We start from the raw sequence: 18,524 nt of genomic DNA, 5'->3' as shown, positions 1-18,524 counted from the left end.
ACTTGCCAAGCTCATGGGCGGCCCGAGCACGGGTCGGGGCAAGCGGGGCCCACGCTTCTGCGGGCACCTGGAGAACCCAAGTTGGGATGGGTTTTCACATCCCTACACTGGACCTGGCTGGGCATCCCCTCTCAATTAAATGTGGTCCGCTAGGAGGGGCGAGCATAGGATGGCCAGCCAAATAGGACCAAGCACCTTGTCCATGGCCTCGAGCCTCAGGGAGGCCACAGGGTCCCCTGGGAGATGAAGTCTTCATGCCCACCCACTCCCTGCCTAATGCTCTGCCAAGAAGACTAGAGTTCCCAACAGCCTCTGCTGCTGTGTCCGGATGCCATGTGCCTGCTGCCCCTTTCCGCTGGCCACCCCACAGGAAATGTTGCAGCAGCAGCCCATGGCCAGCTCTGCTCCCTCCCTCCACACAGCCCGATATGAGGCCGGCAGCAGCACACCAGGAGGCAGCAGAGGCTGCTGGGAAGTGTAGTCAACCTCAGCAGCCTCTCTTTTGCAGAAACAGCCTTGGATGTGGACTCCTGGAACCACAAAGGTGGACACAACGGCCTGGGAGGTCATTTTAGCTGCAAAAAAGTCAAGAACCATTTTTTTTTTGTTTTGCTGCAAATATTTATTGGAATCCAGCTCACACACCAAACACAATATATACTGGCCAGGACAAGAGTGAGTTCCGTGTATTAAGGCAATATTTAGGTCAGTATCTTCATTATAAGAACTGGATTATTGCTCCTCTGACTTTGCTATTTTTTGGTGTACACCTTATGGTGCTTGCAGAATCAAATGGAGTCATAACCAAACTCAAGGCGTCCTCAGGAAAATAAAAAAATTCACATAAAGGACATCCATGTTCAAAGCACTTCTCATCCTTTGGCTAACATATCTTATAATAACAACTCAATAAAGGGAGGTGAGCAGTATCCCCTTCTTATGCTTGATGCACTGTGTCAGTCCAAAAACTTCCGTAGCACAAGAGCCCAGAAGTAAAGTTTCATGTTCTCCAACTTTCATTCTCAAACAGTGTTTTTTCAAACTCTAGAGTAGTTTGCTTGGGGGAAGGGAGTGGGGGAGGAACATCCACATGGAATGAAGACAGAATTACCAGCTCTTACACAGCTGAGCCACAGAGACAGCAAAGCTTTCCTGCCCATAAAAGCACCATGAAAAGCTCTCAGAGGAAAGGCCTTCACCCAAGCCCCAGGGAACAGGATGGAGGCTCCCCAATGTCTGGGCTTTCTGAAAACCCAAGTAGTATCTGAGTGCCCAGGGAATGGAGGTGGAAAGGCCAGGCATCTCTGCGGGCAGAGGAAGAGGAGGCGATTCATTGCAAAAGAAAAAGAGGAGATGTTGCATTGCAAAAGAAGCACTGTTGCCTTGGTCTTCCCAAACGTTGAGTTTGAATACTGCTGTGGAAACAGATGGAGGCTCTACAGGGGTCCAGCATTACTGAAAGCCATTGGGCAGATGATTGGGGAGGGAGATGTCAACAGCCATCCATCATTTCATTTGTTCTTGAGCCTTCTAGGTTGCTGCCCTCGTAACACCTGGGCCATTTTACGATTCCTCCTTGTGGAGCAACCCCAGGAAAGTCTTGCCAATCTCCCCACGGTGACTGACCAGCTAAAGCCGTGCTGGGCCACTTGTTGCCCTCATAGAATAGTAGAATAGTAGGGTCGGAAGGGGCCTACAAGGCCTCCAGGTGGCTTGACCTACAATTCCCATCAGACCTAGCCAGCATAGCCAATGGTGAAGGATCATGGGTGTTGAAGGCCAAACATCCAGAGGGCCACACGCTGCCCATGCCTGAGCTAAAGGTTGAGAAGGAGAAGAGGAAACTGGGACCTCTAGCAGAATTCTCGCAACCCTTTTACCCCGCAGGGAACACGGCACCGAATCTCCCCCACCCCCACCCCACCTCACACAAACGGTTCTGGCGCCACACGGGCACCAGAGATCTCTGCTCATAATGTGGCACTTGCAGTGGCTGCTGAAGGACATGGCAAGGATGCAGAAGATAAGCTGTGAGACGACTGAACAATGCACAAGTGGGGCTGCAGCTCGCAGATGTCTGAGGCCGCCACAGGACAAGCTGGACACCACACGGGGAGGCTGATCCTTGATGCATGGGGGGGGTAGGCATCAGTGGGAGCTTGCTGGGCTCCCTTCTTCCGTGAGGTTTTTGAAATCTGTAGACAAAGCCAGCTCCTCAGACAAGGGGGGCCTCCGCCACTCGTCCCGGGTCAAGATGTAGCCCACAACTGCCCCGAAAGCCACCAGCAGGAGGCCCAAGAGGTTGGCGAGGACTCCTTCGGGGACAAAAGAGCTGTAGGTGTCCCTGCAAGAGCAAAGGGCAATGTTGGCATCGGCGCGCTTGCTCTCCGCCACCCCCACATTCACCCATCGCAAGGGACCAGGCACAGAACTGGGAACAGTGGAGAAGAAGGAACACTCTGGCGACGATTAGGTGGTTTGTAGAAGGAGGGAGGGACAGTGCTGAACCCTCCCCACCCTGCACCCTGAATGAGCTTAGGTTCCTGGGCCCAAGAACAGAGGCCTGGGAGGTTCCAGGCCCTGAAGAAGGGGCTGGGATCTTGGAGAGAGCCCAATGACTTGTCAAACTCATAGAAGCTCTGCTGAGCAGACTTCCCTCTGGTTCAGGGCCTAAGCTGGGATGTATTTTCAACTCTGTCCCTCAACTCTACCCTGAGCCCAGAATTTAGGGTTTCCTAGGAAAAATCCAAAGCGAGAAAGAGCAGTCTTCCAGTGAACAAACTGATTCCAACACAAACCAGGCACATATATATATAAATGCCATCACTTGCCTTATTTTGAAGAGCAGCAGCTCCAGGATTCCCAGCAGGGCCGTGGCAATAGAAATGATGAGGAGGAAGGCACCAAAAAAGACATGCTGAGGCTTGTATCTGCTGCGGAGAGTGAAAGAGGCACCAGGGAAGAGGAAGAAGCACAAGCCAAGCAGCCACTGGGGAGGAAGAGAAAGCAGACCTCAAAAATCACTCATAGACTCCCCTCCAACCTTTTATTTATTTATTACAATTCTATACTGCTCAATAGGTGCAGCTCTCTGGGTGGTTCACAACAATTAAAACTATAAAATACAGGATGATAAGATACAATGTAAACATTTAAAAGTTTTAAAACTACAGTATAAAAATAAAAATAATAACCAAATAGAACCTTAGCTGCAGCGCAAACATTTAAAATACAGTTCCAGATTTAAAACAGAAACTGAAAAAACTAAAATGCTGGGCAAATAAAGGCCTCCGCCTGGTGTCAAAAAGAGCACAACGTAGGTGCCAGGTGAGCCTCTCTGTGAAGTTCATTCCACAACCTGGGTGCCACAGCAGAAAAGGCCCTCTTCCTAATAGCCACCCACCTCACTTCCTTTGGTGGGGGCTTCTGGAGAAGGGCTGCTGAAATTGATCTTAGGGTCAAGGCAGATATATATGGGAGGAGATGGTCCTTCAGGTAACCTTGCCCCAAGCCATTTAGGGCTTTGAATGTTAATAGCCACACTTTGAATCAGGCCTGGAAATGGACTGGCAGCCCATGGAAATGGAAAAGTACTGTCATAATATGGGCACACTTACCAGTCCCTGTTAACAATATCACTACGCTATTTTGGACCAATTGAAGTTTACGGACCGTTTTCAAAGGCAGCCCCACGCAGAACAGTAATCCAGCATTGCAGTAATCCAGCTGAAGTGTTATCAAAGCATAGCTAACTGTGGCTAGGCTGTCTCTGTCCAGATAACAATACAGTTGGCATATCAGCCTAAGCTGATAAAAAGGTGCTCCATGCCACCAAGTCCATCTGTGCCTCTAGTGACAATGCTGGGTCCAAGAGCACCCCCAACCTCTGAAACTGATCCTTTAGGAGGAGGGCACCCCCCTCCAAAACAGGTTGAGCATCACTTAGCCAGGCAGATAACCACCCACTAACAGTACCTCCATCTTGCCTGGTTTGATGCTCAGTTTATTTGCCCTCATCCAGTCTGTAACTGCACTGAGGCATTGCTTCAGAATGCCCACTGCCTCTGCTGGGTTTGATGAAAAGGAGAGACAGAGCTGAGTGTGACACTTCAATCCATATTTCCAGATAATCTCTCCCAGCAGTTTCATGTAGTTGTTAAACTGGATGGGGAATAAAATACAGCCCTGTGGCACCCCTTGGCTTAACTGCCAGGGGACGAGCAACCGTCTCCCAGCACCACCTTCTGGAATCAGCCATCCAATTAGGAGTGGAACCATTGCAGTGCACTGCCCCCAACTCCCAGCCCGGACAACCTATCCAGAAGGATACCATGGTCGATGGTCCAAGAGAATCTACAGGGTCACACACACCTGTCCCTCTCCTGGCAAAGGTCATCCCACAAGGCAACCAAGGCAGTTCCTGCTCCAAAACCAGGCTTGAAGCCAGACTGAAATGGAACTATTTGAAATGGAACTATATCTGTTTCATCCAAGCCTGCCTGGAGTTGACTGGCAACCACCTGCTCAAGCACCTTCCTCAGGCGCTCCTTGCTCTCACCCAACAGAACGTATAAGTAGCAGCCACATAAAAACATTCAATGGAAAAACATTTCCATTGAGCCCTTTCCTGAGAAGGGCCCATCTGTGGCATGGATGGCTGCAGGAAGAGCCCAATCCCCCAGGGTCCAGCATGCGCAAGGATGGCCTCCCTTTGTGTCAAGAGAGGCCCGCAGGCCCCTGGGCCATGCAAGCCATCTCCAGGGCCCCTGGAGCAGGCTGGGTGCTGGAGCAAGCTGGGGAGCTGCAGCGCAAAGTGAGTTGCTCCCAACGGAGCCCTCAGAATGTCTCTTCCTTATCAATATGCCTGTCACACACCCCCGCCCCATTTTTCTTAGGCCGTTGTCTCACAGATGCATTCTGGGAGAAGGCGGGCAAAGCCAAGCACACGTTCCCCCGTGTCTCCTCCTCTGCCTCACCTGTATGAAGTAGATGCCGAAGGCAACGATGCCACACCAGCTGTGCAGACTGTACATATCCGGGAAGCCCTGCTTCTGGTGGTACTGAAAGACGGCAATCAAACCTGGGGGCAGAAGAGACAGGGAGATGCCTCAGGGAGATGCCCCCCCCCCCCCCGGCGAGCAGGAGCAAGAGCAGCCTGCTCCAGAGAGCGCCTTGCAGAAGGGTGATGGGCCAGTGCAACCCGACCGGGATCACCTGCGGGAAGGAGCACACGGAGACACGTGGGTGGCAGTTGGGGGGAAGGCCCTGCTAGCGGCAACCAGCACCTTTTCCAGCCAGGTGTGCAAGCCCGTTGGTCAGCCGCCAGAGCCCTCCCTGCACTGCGCTGGTGGACTCCCCACAATGAGCTTAGCAGGTGGCAGCAGCAGGCCGGGGGGGGGGGGGGCTCCTTCCCTTTCCTCTCCATTCCTTCCACTCTCGGGTGGTGGATGGCTGCGAAGGGAAGCCGCCTGCCACCTTCCTCGCCTCTCCCCAGAATGCCTCTGGGAGACCAGCCCCTTGCCCGGTGCGTTGCTCGGCAGCCCACCCATCCCCCTAGTGAATTTCGGCTTTACAAAAAGAAAAGAAACCGGAGCACTGGCAAGTGGCATCAGCCCGGACAGCCCTCTTGGCCCCAGGATCTGCCGGGCCCAGCTGTGCATGGGTGACAGGCACGGGGGTGGGGGCTCTCTGCTGACCTGAGGCTTCCCACAGAAAGAGGAGCTCTCGAGGGACCAGGGAAGCCTTGCCCAGCACCCTCCTGAGCCTGGTGCCCCTGATGGGGCCTCCAGGGTGCTTCCCGTGGGGCAACCTTTGGGGGCAGGGCCAAGGCTCAGAAGGGGGAGCACTCCCACCAGCCCCCTTGGGACTCACCAACCAGCGCGATGACCAGCGCAAGAGCATGAAGCAGCCCGTGCAGGACCTTGGTGGAGCGCTTGCTCTCATTCCTGAAGACGCGGTAGACCAGGAGGGCTGGAAGGGAGACACAGACAGCGGGAGAGAGGACGGCTTTTGCATGCCCCAGCCAGAGCAGGGCCAGCCGGCACTCCGGCGCATGGGAGGCCAGCCGCCGCTCCGGCCAACTGCCCGCTGCTTCGCTCCTCCTGGCATTGCTTGCTGTCAACAGCGGGGGGGGGGGGGCAGGGGAGAGCAGCTGCCAAGAGCAGGAGGGAGGGGTCTGCTGAGAAAGAGGAGGCTGCTCTAGGGGTCTGCCCAGAGGAGTCTCTGCAAGGCAGCTCCAGTGGAGCTCCCCAAAAGGGGCATCCAAAGGGTCAGGACAAGAGCCCACGGACACTGTTGCCCCTGGCCACGGCACCTCCCCTCAAGCCGATGTGAGCCAGGCAATGCAACGACCAGGTCCAGGCAGGCTGTGAAGTCTGATATCGACTGCGGTCACCGGCTGATCAAATTCAAAAGGTGTGGAGGTGTCCAGCAGGTCGCCCCATAGGAAGACGCTCGTATGGTATCTCACCAAGGCTAAACAAGAGGAGCACGCAGGAATTCCAGGCTAAAAAGCTTGGGGCTGGGGGAGGGTGGAGCTGGATCGAGCATGAATGTGCTTTCTCTCTCAGGTTTGCTTGGGCTGTTCGGACTCGGCAAACACCTTCAGCCCTAATGTTTCAAGCCAACGGCCTGAACAGTGGGGGACAAGATGCTATAGCCAATACTATAAACAAACCAAAACAAAAATAAGAGGGAATAAGGAAGGGAATAATGTGGGGCTGGGTGCTTCTCTTTCTTTGATCGAGCTCTTAGCTGGATCTGCAGCTAAAAACCTCACAAGTTTTGAAATTACCATTTTGAAATGGTAATGCTTCCTTTCCGAAACACTTGAGCTTTCAGTCAGAACTGCAAAAGTTGCATTACAGCTGGCAAATGCTTAATGTGTTATGCAGGCTGACTCTGTGCATGTTTACTCAGGAGCAAGCTCTCCTTGAGTTCACTGGAGCTTACTTCTGGGTAAGAGTGCAGAGAACTACAGTCTCAGAAGGTGGTGTTAGGAACGGATGGAGCTGGATTTCCACCTCCTAAACCCCTCCCCTTTTTCCTATGCAGGTACAGAAGGGCTCAAACCCTTGTTCCTGGAGGGGTGTGTTGCGCCCTCTGCAAATCCCCTGCCCTGGGAGCTACGTGGATCTTCAAAGTTTAAATGGGGGGAAAACTGACCAAAAGCCCTGGAACGAATCTCATGTCTTAAGCCAGAAACTAATTTCCAGAAAAGCCCAAGTCTGCACGATGTTATCGGATTTAATGTCAGTGTTGACGTGGGACACGTAGTGAGCCTAGCCGCCACCCTTGGCTGGGCTGGCTAAGGCATTCCATGCCTCCTCCTCAATCCCCTCTCTTTTCTGCGGGGAGGACAGGGCACAGACAATTCATCCCACTCACCAAAAGTGGAGATGGAGTCATGGGAAGCCATGCCTGATTGTGCTCCCACCTTGCCTGGAAGGCAAATCTCAGTGGCCTTCTAAATGACAGTTCCCTCCCTCTGCCCCTCCCCCAGCCAGCCCCCCCCCCTGGCCTTTTAGCATTCTTACCATCTCCTTGCAGAAAAACCATCCCGATGACCATGCACAGGGGGTGGACGTTGAGCTGAAGTTTTGCGCTGTCCCAAGCAATGCCACCCCGATATTGGCCCATCCAGGCCCCCGTCATGGTGATCACTGCAAGGCCCAAGATTTGCGAGGCTGCCACCAGAGAGGTGAGCCCCATGGCAGCACTCGAGGCCCTCGCCGGCGAATCCTCCATGCTGTGCTCAGCAGAGGTCCTGGGCTGCCGCAGAAAGAGAGCAAAGCTGTCAGGTGGGGCGAGCAACGGGGCATGTGTGCGTTGAGTTAGTGGGAATAGCGAGAGGACTTGGGAAGCAGCGGAGACTGAGGTGGACCCATCACCAAACGATCCCTCTGGCAGCTGCACCTTTTTCGAGGGATTCACACAACACACTCGTGCTCACTAGTTGTCCTGTAACTCACATCAACCAGCATCAAGCTCTCACAATTGTAGTGACTACAGAATAGTTGAAGAGCGGATCATACAACGCTCGATATTGGGGCAGATTAAAAATATAATAAACAAATAGATAAGCATTCTTTAAAGAGTACTTCCAATTCTTATTTCTGCCTTGGCTGTTGCTTTGCCAAGGGGAGCTCCTGCATCAGACCACATCTCTGCATCCTTGAATGCTAATTAAATGTGAGGGGGGCATATGGAGTGCTTTTGTCACTGAACCACAGACACATTGATTCCTAGCCAGAGATGCAGACTATTAGATCATAACCGCTAACCGGATTAAGACAATTGGTTTATTCGCTTCTGTTTCCCTGCAACTCTATGCTCTGTAACACAACCTCCAGGGCAGACGTGTCCCAAGCAAAGTTGACATGAAATCTCAAAAAAGGAGTGAGGTTGCTAGGAGGCAATCTCTCAGGCATCACTGCTGCCCTTCTCCACTCCCCTACATCAAGAAACGTAGGGCTGACATATTACCCATAATCACATCCAACCCCTGTTCTGCCTAAGTATTTTCTTCCCTACTTTTTGAAGGTGTCTCATTTGGCCATTCTTCTTGTCACTAAGAAAGCATCTCTGGGTTGAAACAAAACAGAAAATGCAGGTTAGACAATGGCTGTCAGGACCCCCGCTCCTCATTGGGAATTCAACAAGCAACCTGTCACCACTTCCAGGGAGAGGGTGCGATTCCAGGAGCAGCACGCACACAGGAGGCTATGAGTATTCCAAGGGGGCTCTGCATCCAAAGAATTTATTTTCATTTTTAAAAAACAAATGCTTCGGCCTCACAGGTGTGAAGCTATTATAGAAAAGAAGGTTTCCTTCAGAAAACAGAAGGCTGGCCCTACTGAGGAAAACAAAAAGGAACACAAACTAGCACAAAAGAAATGCAAGCAGACATTTTGTTGTTTGTTTTCATTGTTGGCTTTGTTTTTATGTTTTTAACACTTTTAATATTTTAACTGTTTTTATGTATTTTATTGTTGCAAGCCACCTTGTGAGGGCTTCTGCTCTGAAAGGCAGCCAAGAACTATCTTAAATAAACAAATACAAATAAATTCCGCTCTCAGAACGTTCCTCTAATGAACTCCCCTTGATGGGAACAGCTGAATAAATGATGGCCAGTGGCTCGCCCATGGTATTTAGCCTTTGGGCACTGTTTGATGGCCAAGGAATTGTGCATGGATTATTCCCAGTATGACATATACATGAACCAGTCAGAGGGGAAGTCCAGGTCTTGAAAATGATATGTTTGGCTAGAAAAAAGGATGTGGGGCAGGGAGATATATTTGAATATGGAAAATGTATTTAAAAGGATTTCCAGCTCCCTTGCAAGAGTCTCTCTTCAGCTGTTTAGGGAGGAATCATAGAACAGTAGGGCTGGAAGAGGCCTACAAGACCATTAAGTCCAACCCCCTGCTCAATGCAGGAATCCAAGTCAGAGCATCCCTGACAGGTGGCTGTCTGGCCTCGTCTTGAAGGCCTCCAGTGTGGGAGAGCCCACCACCTCCCTGGGTAATTGGTTCCATTGTCGTATTGCTCTAACAGTCAGGACGTTTTTCCTGATGTTCAGCCGGAATCTGGCTTCCTGTCACTTGAACCCATTATTCCGTGTCCTGCACTCTGGGATGATCGAGAAGAGATCCTGGCCTTCCTCTCTGTGACAGCCTTTCAAGTACTTGAAGAGTGCTATCATATCTCCCCTCAGTCTTCTCTTCTCAAGGCTAAACATGCCCAGTTCTTTCAGTCTCTCTTCATAGGGCTTTGTTTCCAGTCCCCTGATCATCTTTGTTGCCCTCCTCTGAACCCTCTCCAGCTTGTCTGCATCCTTCTTAAAGTGTGGTGCCCAGAACCGGACACAGTACTCCATATGAGGCCTAACCAGTGCTGAGTAGAGGGGGACTAGTACTTCAGGGGATTTGGAAGCTATGCTTCTATTGTTGTTGTTGTTGATTCATCCAGTCGCTTCCGTCTCCTCGTGACTTCATGGACCAGCCCACGCCAGAGCTTCCTGTCGGCCGTTGCCACCCCAGCTCCCCATGCTTCTATTAATGCAGGCCAAAATAGCATTAGCCTTTTTTGCAGCCACATCACATGGTTGGCTCATATTCAGCTTGTGATCTACAACTATTCTAAGATCCTTCTCGCTTGTAGTGTTGTTGAGCCACGTATCCCCCATCTTGTAACTGTGCATTTGGTTTCTTTTTCCTAGGTGCAGAACTTGGCATTTATCGCTATTAAATGTCATTCTGTTGTTTTCTGCCCAGCGCTCCAGTCTATCAAGATCACTTTGAATTTTGTTCCTGTCTTCCAAGGTATTAGTTATCCCGCCCAATTTTGTGTCATTTGCAAATTTGATCAGCATTCCCTGCACCTTCTCCTCCAAGTCATTAATAAAAATGTTGAAGAGCACTGGGCCCAGGACTGAGCCCTGCGGTACCCCGCTCATTACCTCTCCCCAATTTGTGGAGATCCCATTGATAAACACTCTTTGAGTCCAATTCTGTAGCCAACTGTGGATCCATCTGATTGTTGTTTCATCTAGCCCACTTTGAGCTAGTTTGCTCATCAGGATATCATGGGGCACTTTGTCGAAAGCTTTGCTGAAGTCAAGGTATATTATGTCCACAGCATTCCCACAGCTTGTTTGTCTTTCTCTCACATGTGGAGAAAGGATCTTTCCCCAAAGTTAAAAGGTCTCCCATGGCTGTCTCTGGTGCTGGGCCTGCGGAATCCTCTCCTGACGGGAAGACAGTTTGCAGTTCTTCCGTCATCGGTTTCCATTTGGGAGCAGTTCATGGGATTGTGCCACTGGGCTACCTTTGAGCTTTGTTCGTTTGTTGCCCTTATGGCCGGGAGGGAACAATCTGTTTGCCCCAGAGGCATGAAGGAGATGAACAAACACGCATCTCAGATTTGCTCAAGGTGGAGTCTGGGTCACATCCCGGTCGTTCTTCTGTAGTGTCGACATACTTCCCCCAGCCCAGTATTTCTGGACTTGGAAGAGGCAACAGTGGTGGTGGCACAGCACACACACTCAGCCATGTTGGGAGAAGCATCACCCGCCCTTCCCTGATGCGTTCTGCTTGCCTACTGCACGCCTGCCAGGTGGCTTTCCCCAGAGGGGCCAGCAGTGACCTGTTTGCTCAAAGCCTCCCTCCATGTGTCTGCTAGAAATGGAGGCCAAGAAACAGCTGCCTGTGGCCACCACCTCTTTCCACGGCACAAACAGTGCCAGCTCACTGGCCAGGTGGGCGGTAGGCTCATGTGCTCCCTCCCCCATGCTCCACCCCTCACCTGCCCAGTTCTCTGCAAGCCACAGAGGAGGGCAGGCAGGCAATGCCCCTCCCCCCAGGGAAAGATCTTGCATTGTGGACCCCACAGCATCCTCTCTCACTTGGGATTCTGTTCTTATTCATTCATTACATGGACAATTATGCATCGCAGATTTCAGGGGAAGGCCACAAGTCCACAGAGATGCAGACTGGAAATGGAAATGGAGAGCAGCCGGTGAGATGCAGGGGGCATTATTTTCACATACACAGATACACAGACCAGTCCCCACCTGGGTCCATTCCTGAAGATTTTTTAGCAGGCTGAAGCACCCCTTGGGCACCCCCTGCAGTACCCTTCTGTTCCGAGTACCGAGATCTCCTGTGGATATTCTCCCCCTATGCACTTTGGCATCCACTGCTTTTTCCACAGCACAGCATACGTAAAGAAGTCAATTTCCATGTTTTAAAACCCCCTATAAACCTCTCACCCCAACACTGGCCCTGCCATGAAGTAACATGATGCTGGTCAGTCGCGTCAGGCTGCACATATGCAGGGTGTGGTGGGGTGGAGACACAATTTTTCTGCCTCCAGACTCCATCTCTTTCCATCATATTTAAAAATGAACACCAGTTCAGAACAGAGAGATGCCATTTTGACTCTTCATTCCAGAGGAGGAAAAGTTCTGCTCAGGCAACATTGTCTAGCATTCAACATTGCAGACAGAAGTAGCGGTGGGGAAACACGAGAAAGCTACATCTGGAACACATCCCCCCCCCCCGGTAAAATTCTGTGAGAGAGACCCGCAATTGCAGGAGAAAAGCCTAGTCCTCACCGATCCCCCCTGCTCCTCCACTTTCCCCAGATCCTGAGGGTAGGGCAGGGGTATCTGAGAGTTTTAAGTGCCCCCATCAAAATCAAAGGCTTTGGAGTCTGAATGCCTTTCTCTAAGCTTAGCTTCCCGCCCCCCTTCTCATCTGGTCCCTCTTTCTTCTGCAAACTCATCTTGTTTTGTACTGGGGTGAATTGTTGTTGTTGTTCAGTCGTGTCGGACTCTTCGTGACCCCATGGACCATAGCACGCCAGGCCTTCCTGTCCTGCGCTCTCTCCCGGAGCGTGCTCAAGTCCATATTCATTGCATCCGTGATGCTATCTAGTCATCTCAGCCTCTGCCGTCCCCTTCTCCTTCTGCCTTCAATCTTTCCCAGCATCAGGGTCTTTTCCAGGGAGTTTTCTCTTCGCATTAGGTGGCCAAAATATTGGAGCTTCAGCTTCATTATCTGTCCTTCCAATGAGCACTCAGGGTTGATTTCCTTTAGGATGGACTGATTTGACCTCCTTGCAGTCCAGGGGACTCGTAAGAGTCTTCTCCAGCACCACAGTTCAAAAGCATCAATTATCCTGTGCTCAGCCTTCCTTACAGTCCAGCTCTCACAGCCATACATTACTACTGGGAAAACCATAGCTTTGATTAGACGGACCTTTGTCGGCAAGGTGATGTCTCTGCTTCTCACTATGCTGTCTAGGTTGGCCATAGCTTTCCTCCCAAGGAGCAAGCGTCTTTTAATTTCATGGCTACAGTCACCATCTGGGGTTAATTACCTGCCCATAATCTCCCCCCCCCCCAAAAAAAATCTGCTGTGCTTTAGGATGGTAGGCAACAGGGGGGGGCCCATCCTAGCAAAGTCGGACCGGTCAGTGAAATCTTTGTGCCGCATCCTGAGCTGGAAAGGTCTCCCTCTCCGTGTTCTTGCCAAGAAGCCTCAGATCAGGCCTGCGCAGAGACCCCCTTCTCCTCCGAGGTTCTGCCAGCATGAACTTCCTCCTCCGCTTCAGCCATCAGGACTGATAGCCATGGACAGCCTTGGAAGTGAATTGCATAGCCATTCAGCTTCATGGGATGACCCTGTTGGGTTCTAGTATTTGGAGAGAGGGAGAAAAATGTCTCCCTCTCCACACTCCTTATCATTTTGTAGACCTCTTGCCCTCCTTTTTACCAGGCTAAACAATCCCAGCTGTTGTAACCTTCCCTCGCAGGGGAGATGCCCTTGTTCGTCTTAGTGGCCCTTTTCTGCGCCTCTTCCAGCTCTACAATACCCTTTCTGCAGGTGCGGTGACCTCTCCCGTACACAGTCCTCCAAGCGTGGCCGCGCCACAGATTTGCATAGGGGCAGCATGATATCGGCAGCTCTGTTCTCAGTCCCTCTCCTAATCACACCTAACGCGGGGTTGCCTTTTTTACAGCGGCCGACATTTCCCTCGAGCCTCCCCCTCGCCTTCCTCGGTCAGTCGCCACCAGAGCTGACGGGGCTCTCCCGCGAGCGGCGCTCCTGCCCCGGCACGGCTGCGCCCAGCGGGGCCCTCGGCGAACTCGGGCCGGCCGAGCGGGCAAGGGAAGGGAAGGGAAGGGAAGGGCGGGCGAACTCGGGCGGCCTCCTCAGCCGCCGTCCTCCTGCTTCCAGTGGGCCGGGCCGGAGCTGCCCCGCCATGACTCACCTTTCCTCTCCGCTCCGAGGCAGCGGCGGAAGGGCGAGGGACGCGCGGAGCCAGCCGCAGACGCCGTCCGAAGGGCAGCGGGGCGGGCGCCTGCCTTGAGGAGGGGGCGCGGCGGCTGCGCGCGAGGGCGAGAGGGGAGGCGGGCGCGCGGCGAGCCCCGCCCGCCGGGCAGCCGGGCTGCGCTCCCAGCCCGGCTCGGCTCCTCCGCCGCCGCCCCCCGCCTGCAGGAGGGCGGGCACGGGGGCACCCCGAGCCAGCGCAACGAGCGCTCGTCGCGGGCAAGGGGCGCGCCTCGCTTCTGCCGCTCCCTCCCCGCCTCTCGTCCTCGGAACCACCCCGCGGAGCGGAGCGGAGCAGGCCGGGCGCGGGGCTCTTCGCACACTAGGACTGCCGGCGGCGGCGGCGCGCCCGAGCGAGACTCGCCTGGCGGCCGGGAGCGGGGCGGGCGGAAGGGCGGCGGCAGCTGCCTGCCAGGCGGCCGGGCTCCTCGGTGGCGCCCGCCGCCTCCGCCACGGCGCGCGCAGGCGGGCGTGCCAGGTGCGGAGGGGCCGCGCCCGCGTCGCCCCAGAGAGCGGGAGGCCGCCGGCGCGCAGCAGCGCCCCGCCGGCCTCGCGCGCGGCCCTCGCCGCCGGGTCGGGCGAGCTCCCCGCTGGCCGGGCGCCCAGAGCAGCGTCGCCGCCCGCCTGCCTTCAGTCCGCCGCGCGCCCGCCGCCCCTCCTTCCGAGGCAGCCCCCGCACGCTCCGCGCGACGGGGGCCGCCTCTCTCTGCGCGGCCTCCCGCCGCTCAACGCACCGCTCCACCCACCCAGCCGCCTTCCGAGCAACGCCGCCCCAGTGCCCGCCAAGCCGCATAGGGCCCTTCGATTAGCCCCGAGGCAGCGATGAATCGCAGCCCCAAGTCCAGGCGGCTCCTCCGGCGGACGACGCCACAACCTCTGGCGGTGGAACGGGAAGGCGGGGAGGTTCCCCGCCGCTGCGCCCCCAAAACCTGCTCCGTAGGCTTGGGGCCCTCCAGAGCGGATTGCCGGGGAAGGGGAGAACCCGGTGCCGGCGAGCGCAAGCCCCCCCAGGCACGCCTCCCAGGGAAGTGCCTGGGGGAATAAAGGCACCTAAACACGGCCCCAAATAGAACGTCGTGGAGGGGCAGGCCTCCTCCGAGGGAGGGCATCCCACGACTGGGGCAGCACCACGAGAAGGGGCCGCCTCCATTGTTGCCCTTGCCTGCTGCACCTCCAACGAGGGAGGCCCTTGGCACGGTGAGGCGGCTTCCTGGTCTTCTGTCAGCTCTCACCGCGGCTGTCTGATCCTGCGCAGGCCGCAGAGCCCTGGCCTCCAAACTGCCCACATCCTCGGGAGGCACTTGCAGTCGGCAGCCCTGTTGTGGGAACCACACGCTTGGGGTCTACAGCTCCAGCCCAGTGTGGAGGACGCCCCAGGGCACCTTGGACATCTGAGAATATGGGATTCCTCTCCCCAGGACAGGGGCTGGGCTTGCCAAGGGGGCTCCAGCTTCCGTGGGCTAGATGGGCCACCTCCCACCCTCTACTGCTACAGAAGATGCAGGAGAGCGGGCAGCAGTTTTTCAGAACTTGAAGCCTGAAACTATTTGGCCCTCTGTGGAGAGGCTTTGAGGAGTGAGGGCTGGTCTTGGTGGAGCCCACATTTCCACACCCCCGCATCCCTCCACTCACTTGCAGCCAGCCAGAATGCCTGGGGTCCAGGACTCTTGGGGATCGAGGAGCCCACAGAAGTTTAAGATGGTGTGGTAAAATGGGTACTGCATATTGTCTCCTGGCCTTTCTGGTTTCACTGTTCTTTTCACCAATTGAATACACTCACTCTTTATGTGCAAACTGCTGTTTTCTACTGCTCGAGGGTGTTTGATACACACATTGTGCTGTGGTCCAGGGGTGGGACCCCTTCATGGATCACTGCCTTGTTGTGGCGAAGGGGCTTGTGTAACTCAGTGAAGCCATAAGCTATGCCATGCAGGGCCACCCAAGAGGGACAGGTCATGGCGGAGAGTTCTGACAAAATGTGGTCCACTGGAGAAGGAAATGGCAACCCACTCCAGTATTCTTGCCAAGAAAACCCCATGGAACGTATCACAAGGCTAAAAGAGATGACGCCGGAAGATGAGCCCCTCAGGTCAGAAGGTGTCCAATATACTACTGGGGAAGAGCAGAGGGTATTTCCAAGTAGCGCCAGAAAGAGTGAAGCGGCTGGGCCAAAGCCGAAAGGACACTCAGCTGTGGATGTGTCTGGTGGTGAAAAGAAAATCCGATGCTGTAAAGAACAATATTGTTTAGGAACCTGGAATGTCAGATCAATGAATCAAGGTAAGCTGGAGGTGGTCAAACATGAGATGGCAAGACTGAACATCGACATCTTGGGAATCAGTGAACTAAAATGGGCAAGCATGGGCGAAGTTAATTCAGGTGACCATCATATCTACTACTGTGGGCAAGAATCCCTGAGAAGAAATGAGGTAGCACTCATAGTCAACAAAAGTGTGGGAAAAGCAGTACTGGGGTACAATCTCAAAAACGATCAAATGATCTCAGTATGAATCCAAGGCAAACCATTCCACATCACAGTAATTCAAGTCTATGCCCCAACCACTGATGCCGAAGAAGCTGAGGTTGATCGGTTCTATGAAGACCTACAACACCTTCTAGAACTAACACCAAAAAAAGACATCCTCTTCATCATAGGGGATTGGAATGCTAAAGTAGGAAGTCAAGAAATAACTGGGATAACAGGCAAGCATGGCTTGGTGTATAAAATGAAGCAGGACAAAGGCTAATAGAGTTCTGTCAAGAGAACACGCTGATCGTAGCAAACACTCTTTTCCAACAGCACAAGAGGCGACTCTACACATGAACATCACCAGATGGTCAATATCGAAATCAGATTGATTATGTCCTTTGCAGCCAAAGATGGAGAAGCTCTATACAGTCAGAAAAACAAGACCTGGAGCTGACTGTGGCTCAGATCATGAGCTTCTTGTTGCAAAATTTCAGCTTAAATTGAAGAACGTAGGGAAAACCACTAAACCATTCAGGTACGACCTAAATCATATCCCTTATAAATATACAGTGGAGGTGAGGAATAGATTTCAGGGATTAGACCTGATAGACAGAGTGCCTGAGAAACTATGGACGGAGGTCCGTAACATTGTTCAGGAGGCAGCAACTCAATCCATCCCAAAGAAAGAAATGCAAGAAAGCCAAGTGGCTGTCTGATGAGGCTTTACAAGTAGCTGAGGAAAGAAGGGAAGCGAAAAGCAAAGGAGAAAGGGGAAGATATATCCAACTGAATGCAGAGTTCCAGAGAATAGCAAGGAGAGACAAGAAGGCCTTCTTAAATGAACACTGCAAAGAAACTGAGGAAAACAATAGAATGGGAAAGACTAGAGATCTTTTCAAGAAAATCGGAGATCTCAAGGGAACGTTTTGTGCAAAGACGGGCATGATAAAGGACAAAGAAGGCAGGGACCTAACAGAAGCAGATGAGATTAAGAAGAGGTGGAAAGAATACACAGAAGAACTATACAGGAAAGATCTGAATGTCCCTGATAGCCATGATAGTGTGGTCACTGAACCTGAGCCGGACATCCTCGAGACTGAAGTCAAATGGGCCTTAGGAAGCATTAGTAACAACAAAGCTAGCGGAGATGACAGTCTTCCAGCTGAGCTATTTAAAATCCTAAAAGATGATGCTGTTGAAGTCTCAATATGCCAACAAATTTGGCACTTGAACTCAATATGCCAACAAATTTGGAACATAGAATCATAGAATAGTAGGGTTGGAAGGGGCCTACAAGCCCATTGAGTCCAACCCCCCACTCAATGCAGGAATCCAAGTCAGAGCATCCCTGACAAATGGCTGTCCAGCCTCGTCTTGAAGGCCTCCAGTGTGGGAGAGCCCACCACCTCCCCAGGTAATTGGTTCCATTGCCGTATTGCTCTGACACTCAGGAAGTTTTTCCTGATGTTCAGTCGGAATCTGGCTTCCTGTAACTTGAGCCCATTATTCCGTGTCCTGCACTCTGGGATAATCAAGAAGAGATCCTGGCCTTCTTCTCTGTGACAACCTTTCAAGTACTTGAAGAGTGCTATCATCTCTCCCCTCAGTCTTCTCTTCTCAAGGCTAAACATGCCCAGTTCTTTCAGTCTCTCTTCATAGGGCTTTGTTTCCAGTCCCCTGATCATCTTTGTTGCCCTCCTCTGAACCCTCTCCAGTTTGTCTGCATCCTTCTTAAAGTGTGGTACCCAGAACTGGACACAGTACTCCAGATGAGGCCTTACCAGTGCTGAGTAGAGGGGAACTAGTACTTCCCGGGATTTGGAAGCTATGCTTCTATGAATGCAGCCCAAAAGAGCATTCGCCTTTTTTGCAGGCACATCACATGGTTGGCTCATCTTCAGCTTGTGATCGACAACAATTCCAAGATCCTTCTCGCTTGTCGTGTGGTTGAGCCACGTATCCCCCATCTTGTAACTGTGCATTTGATTTCTTTCTCCTAGGTGCAGAACTTGGCATTTGTCCCTATTAAATGTCATTCTGTTGTTTTCTGCCCAGCGTTCCAGTCTATCCAGATCACTTTGAATTTTGTCTCTGTCTTCCAAAGTATTAGCTATCCTGCCCAATTTTGTGTCATCTGCAAATCTGATCAGCATTCCCTGCACCACCTCCTCCAAGTCATTAATAACAATGTTGAAGAGCGCTGGGCCCAGGACTGAGCG

At 52.8% G+C, this 18,524-nt stretch overlaps 1 protein-coding gene across 1 annotated transcript; it reads right to left on the bottom strand.

Annotated features, from left to right (window-relative positions):
* Window positions 1–610: 610 nt before the first annotated feature.
* CYB561 (cytochrome b561) lies at window positions 611–14,001 on the bottom strand. Its single transcript, XM_084833320.1, has 6 exons — window positions 13,777–14,001; window positions 7,536–7,770; window positions 5,872–5,970; window positions 4,977–5,080; window positions 2,832–2,989; window positions 611–2,344 (listed from the first exon to the last, which is right to left on the bottom strand). Exons 2-6 carry the CDS (start codon window positions 7,744–7,746, stop codon window positions 2,149–2,151), a joined length of 768 nt encoding a protein of 255 aa, XP_084689446.1. The 5' UTR covers window positions 7,747–7,770; window positions 13,777–14,001; the 3' UTR covers window positions 611–2,148.
* Between the last annotated feature and the right edge of the window lie 4,523 nt (window positions 14,002–18,524).

Source organism: Heloderma suspectum, chromosome 1 (assembly GCF_057233095.1).
Source record: "Heloderma suspectum isolate Gila_16-S chromosome 1, 16-S_ref, whole genome shotgun sequence".
NCBI classification, from domain to species: domain Eukaryota; kingdom Metazoa; phylum Chordata; class Lepidosauria; order Squamata; family Helodermatidae; genus Heloderma; species Heloderma suspectum.
This window is presented reverse-complemented; position numbering and strand designations above follow the sequence as displayed.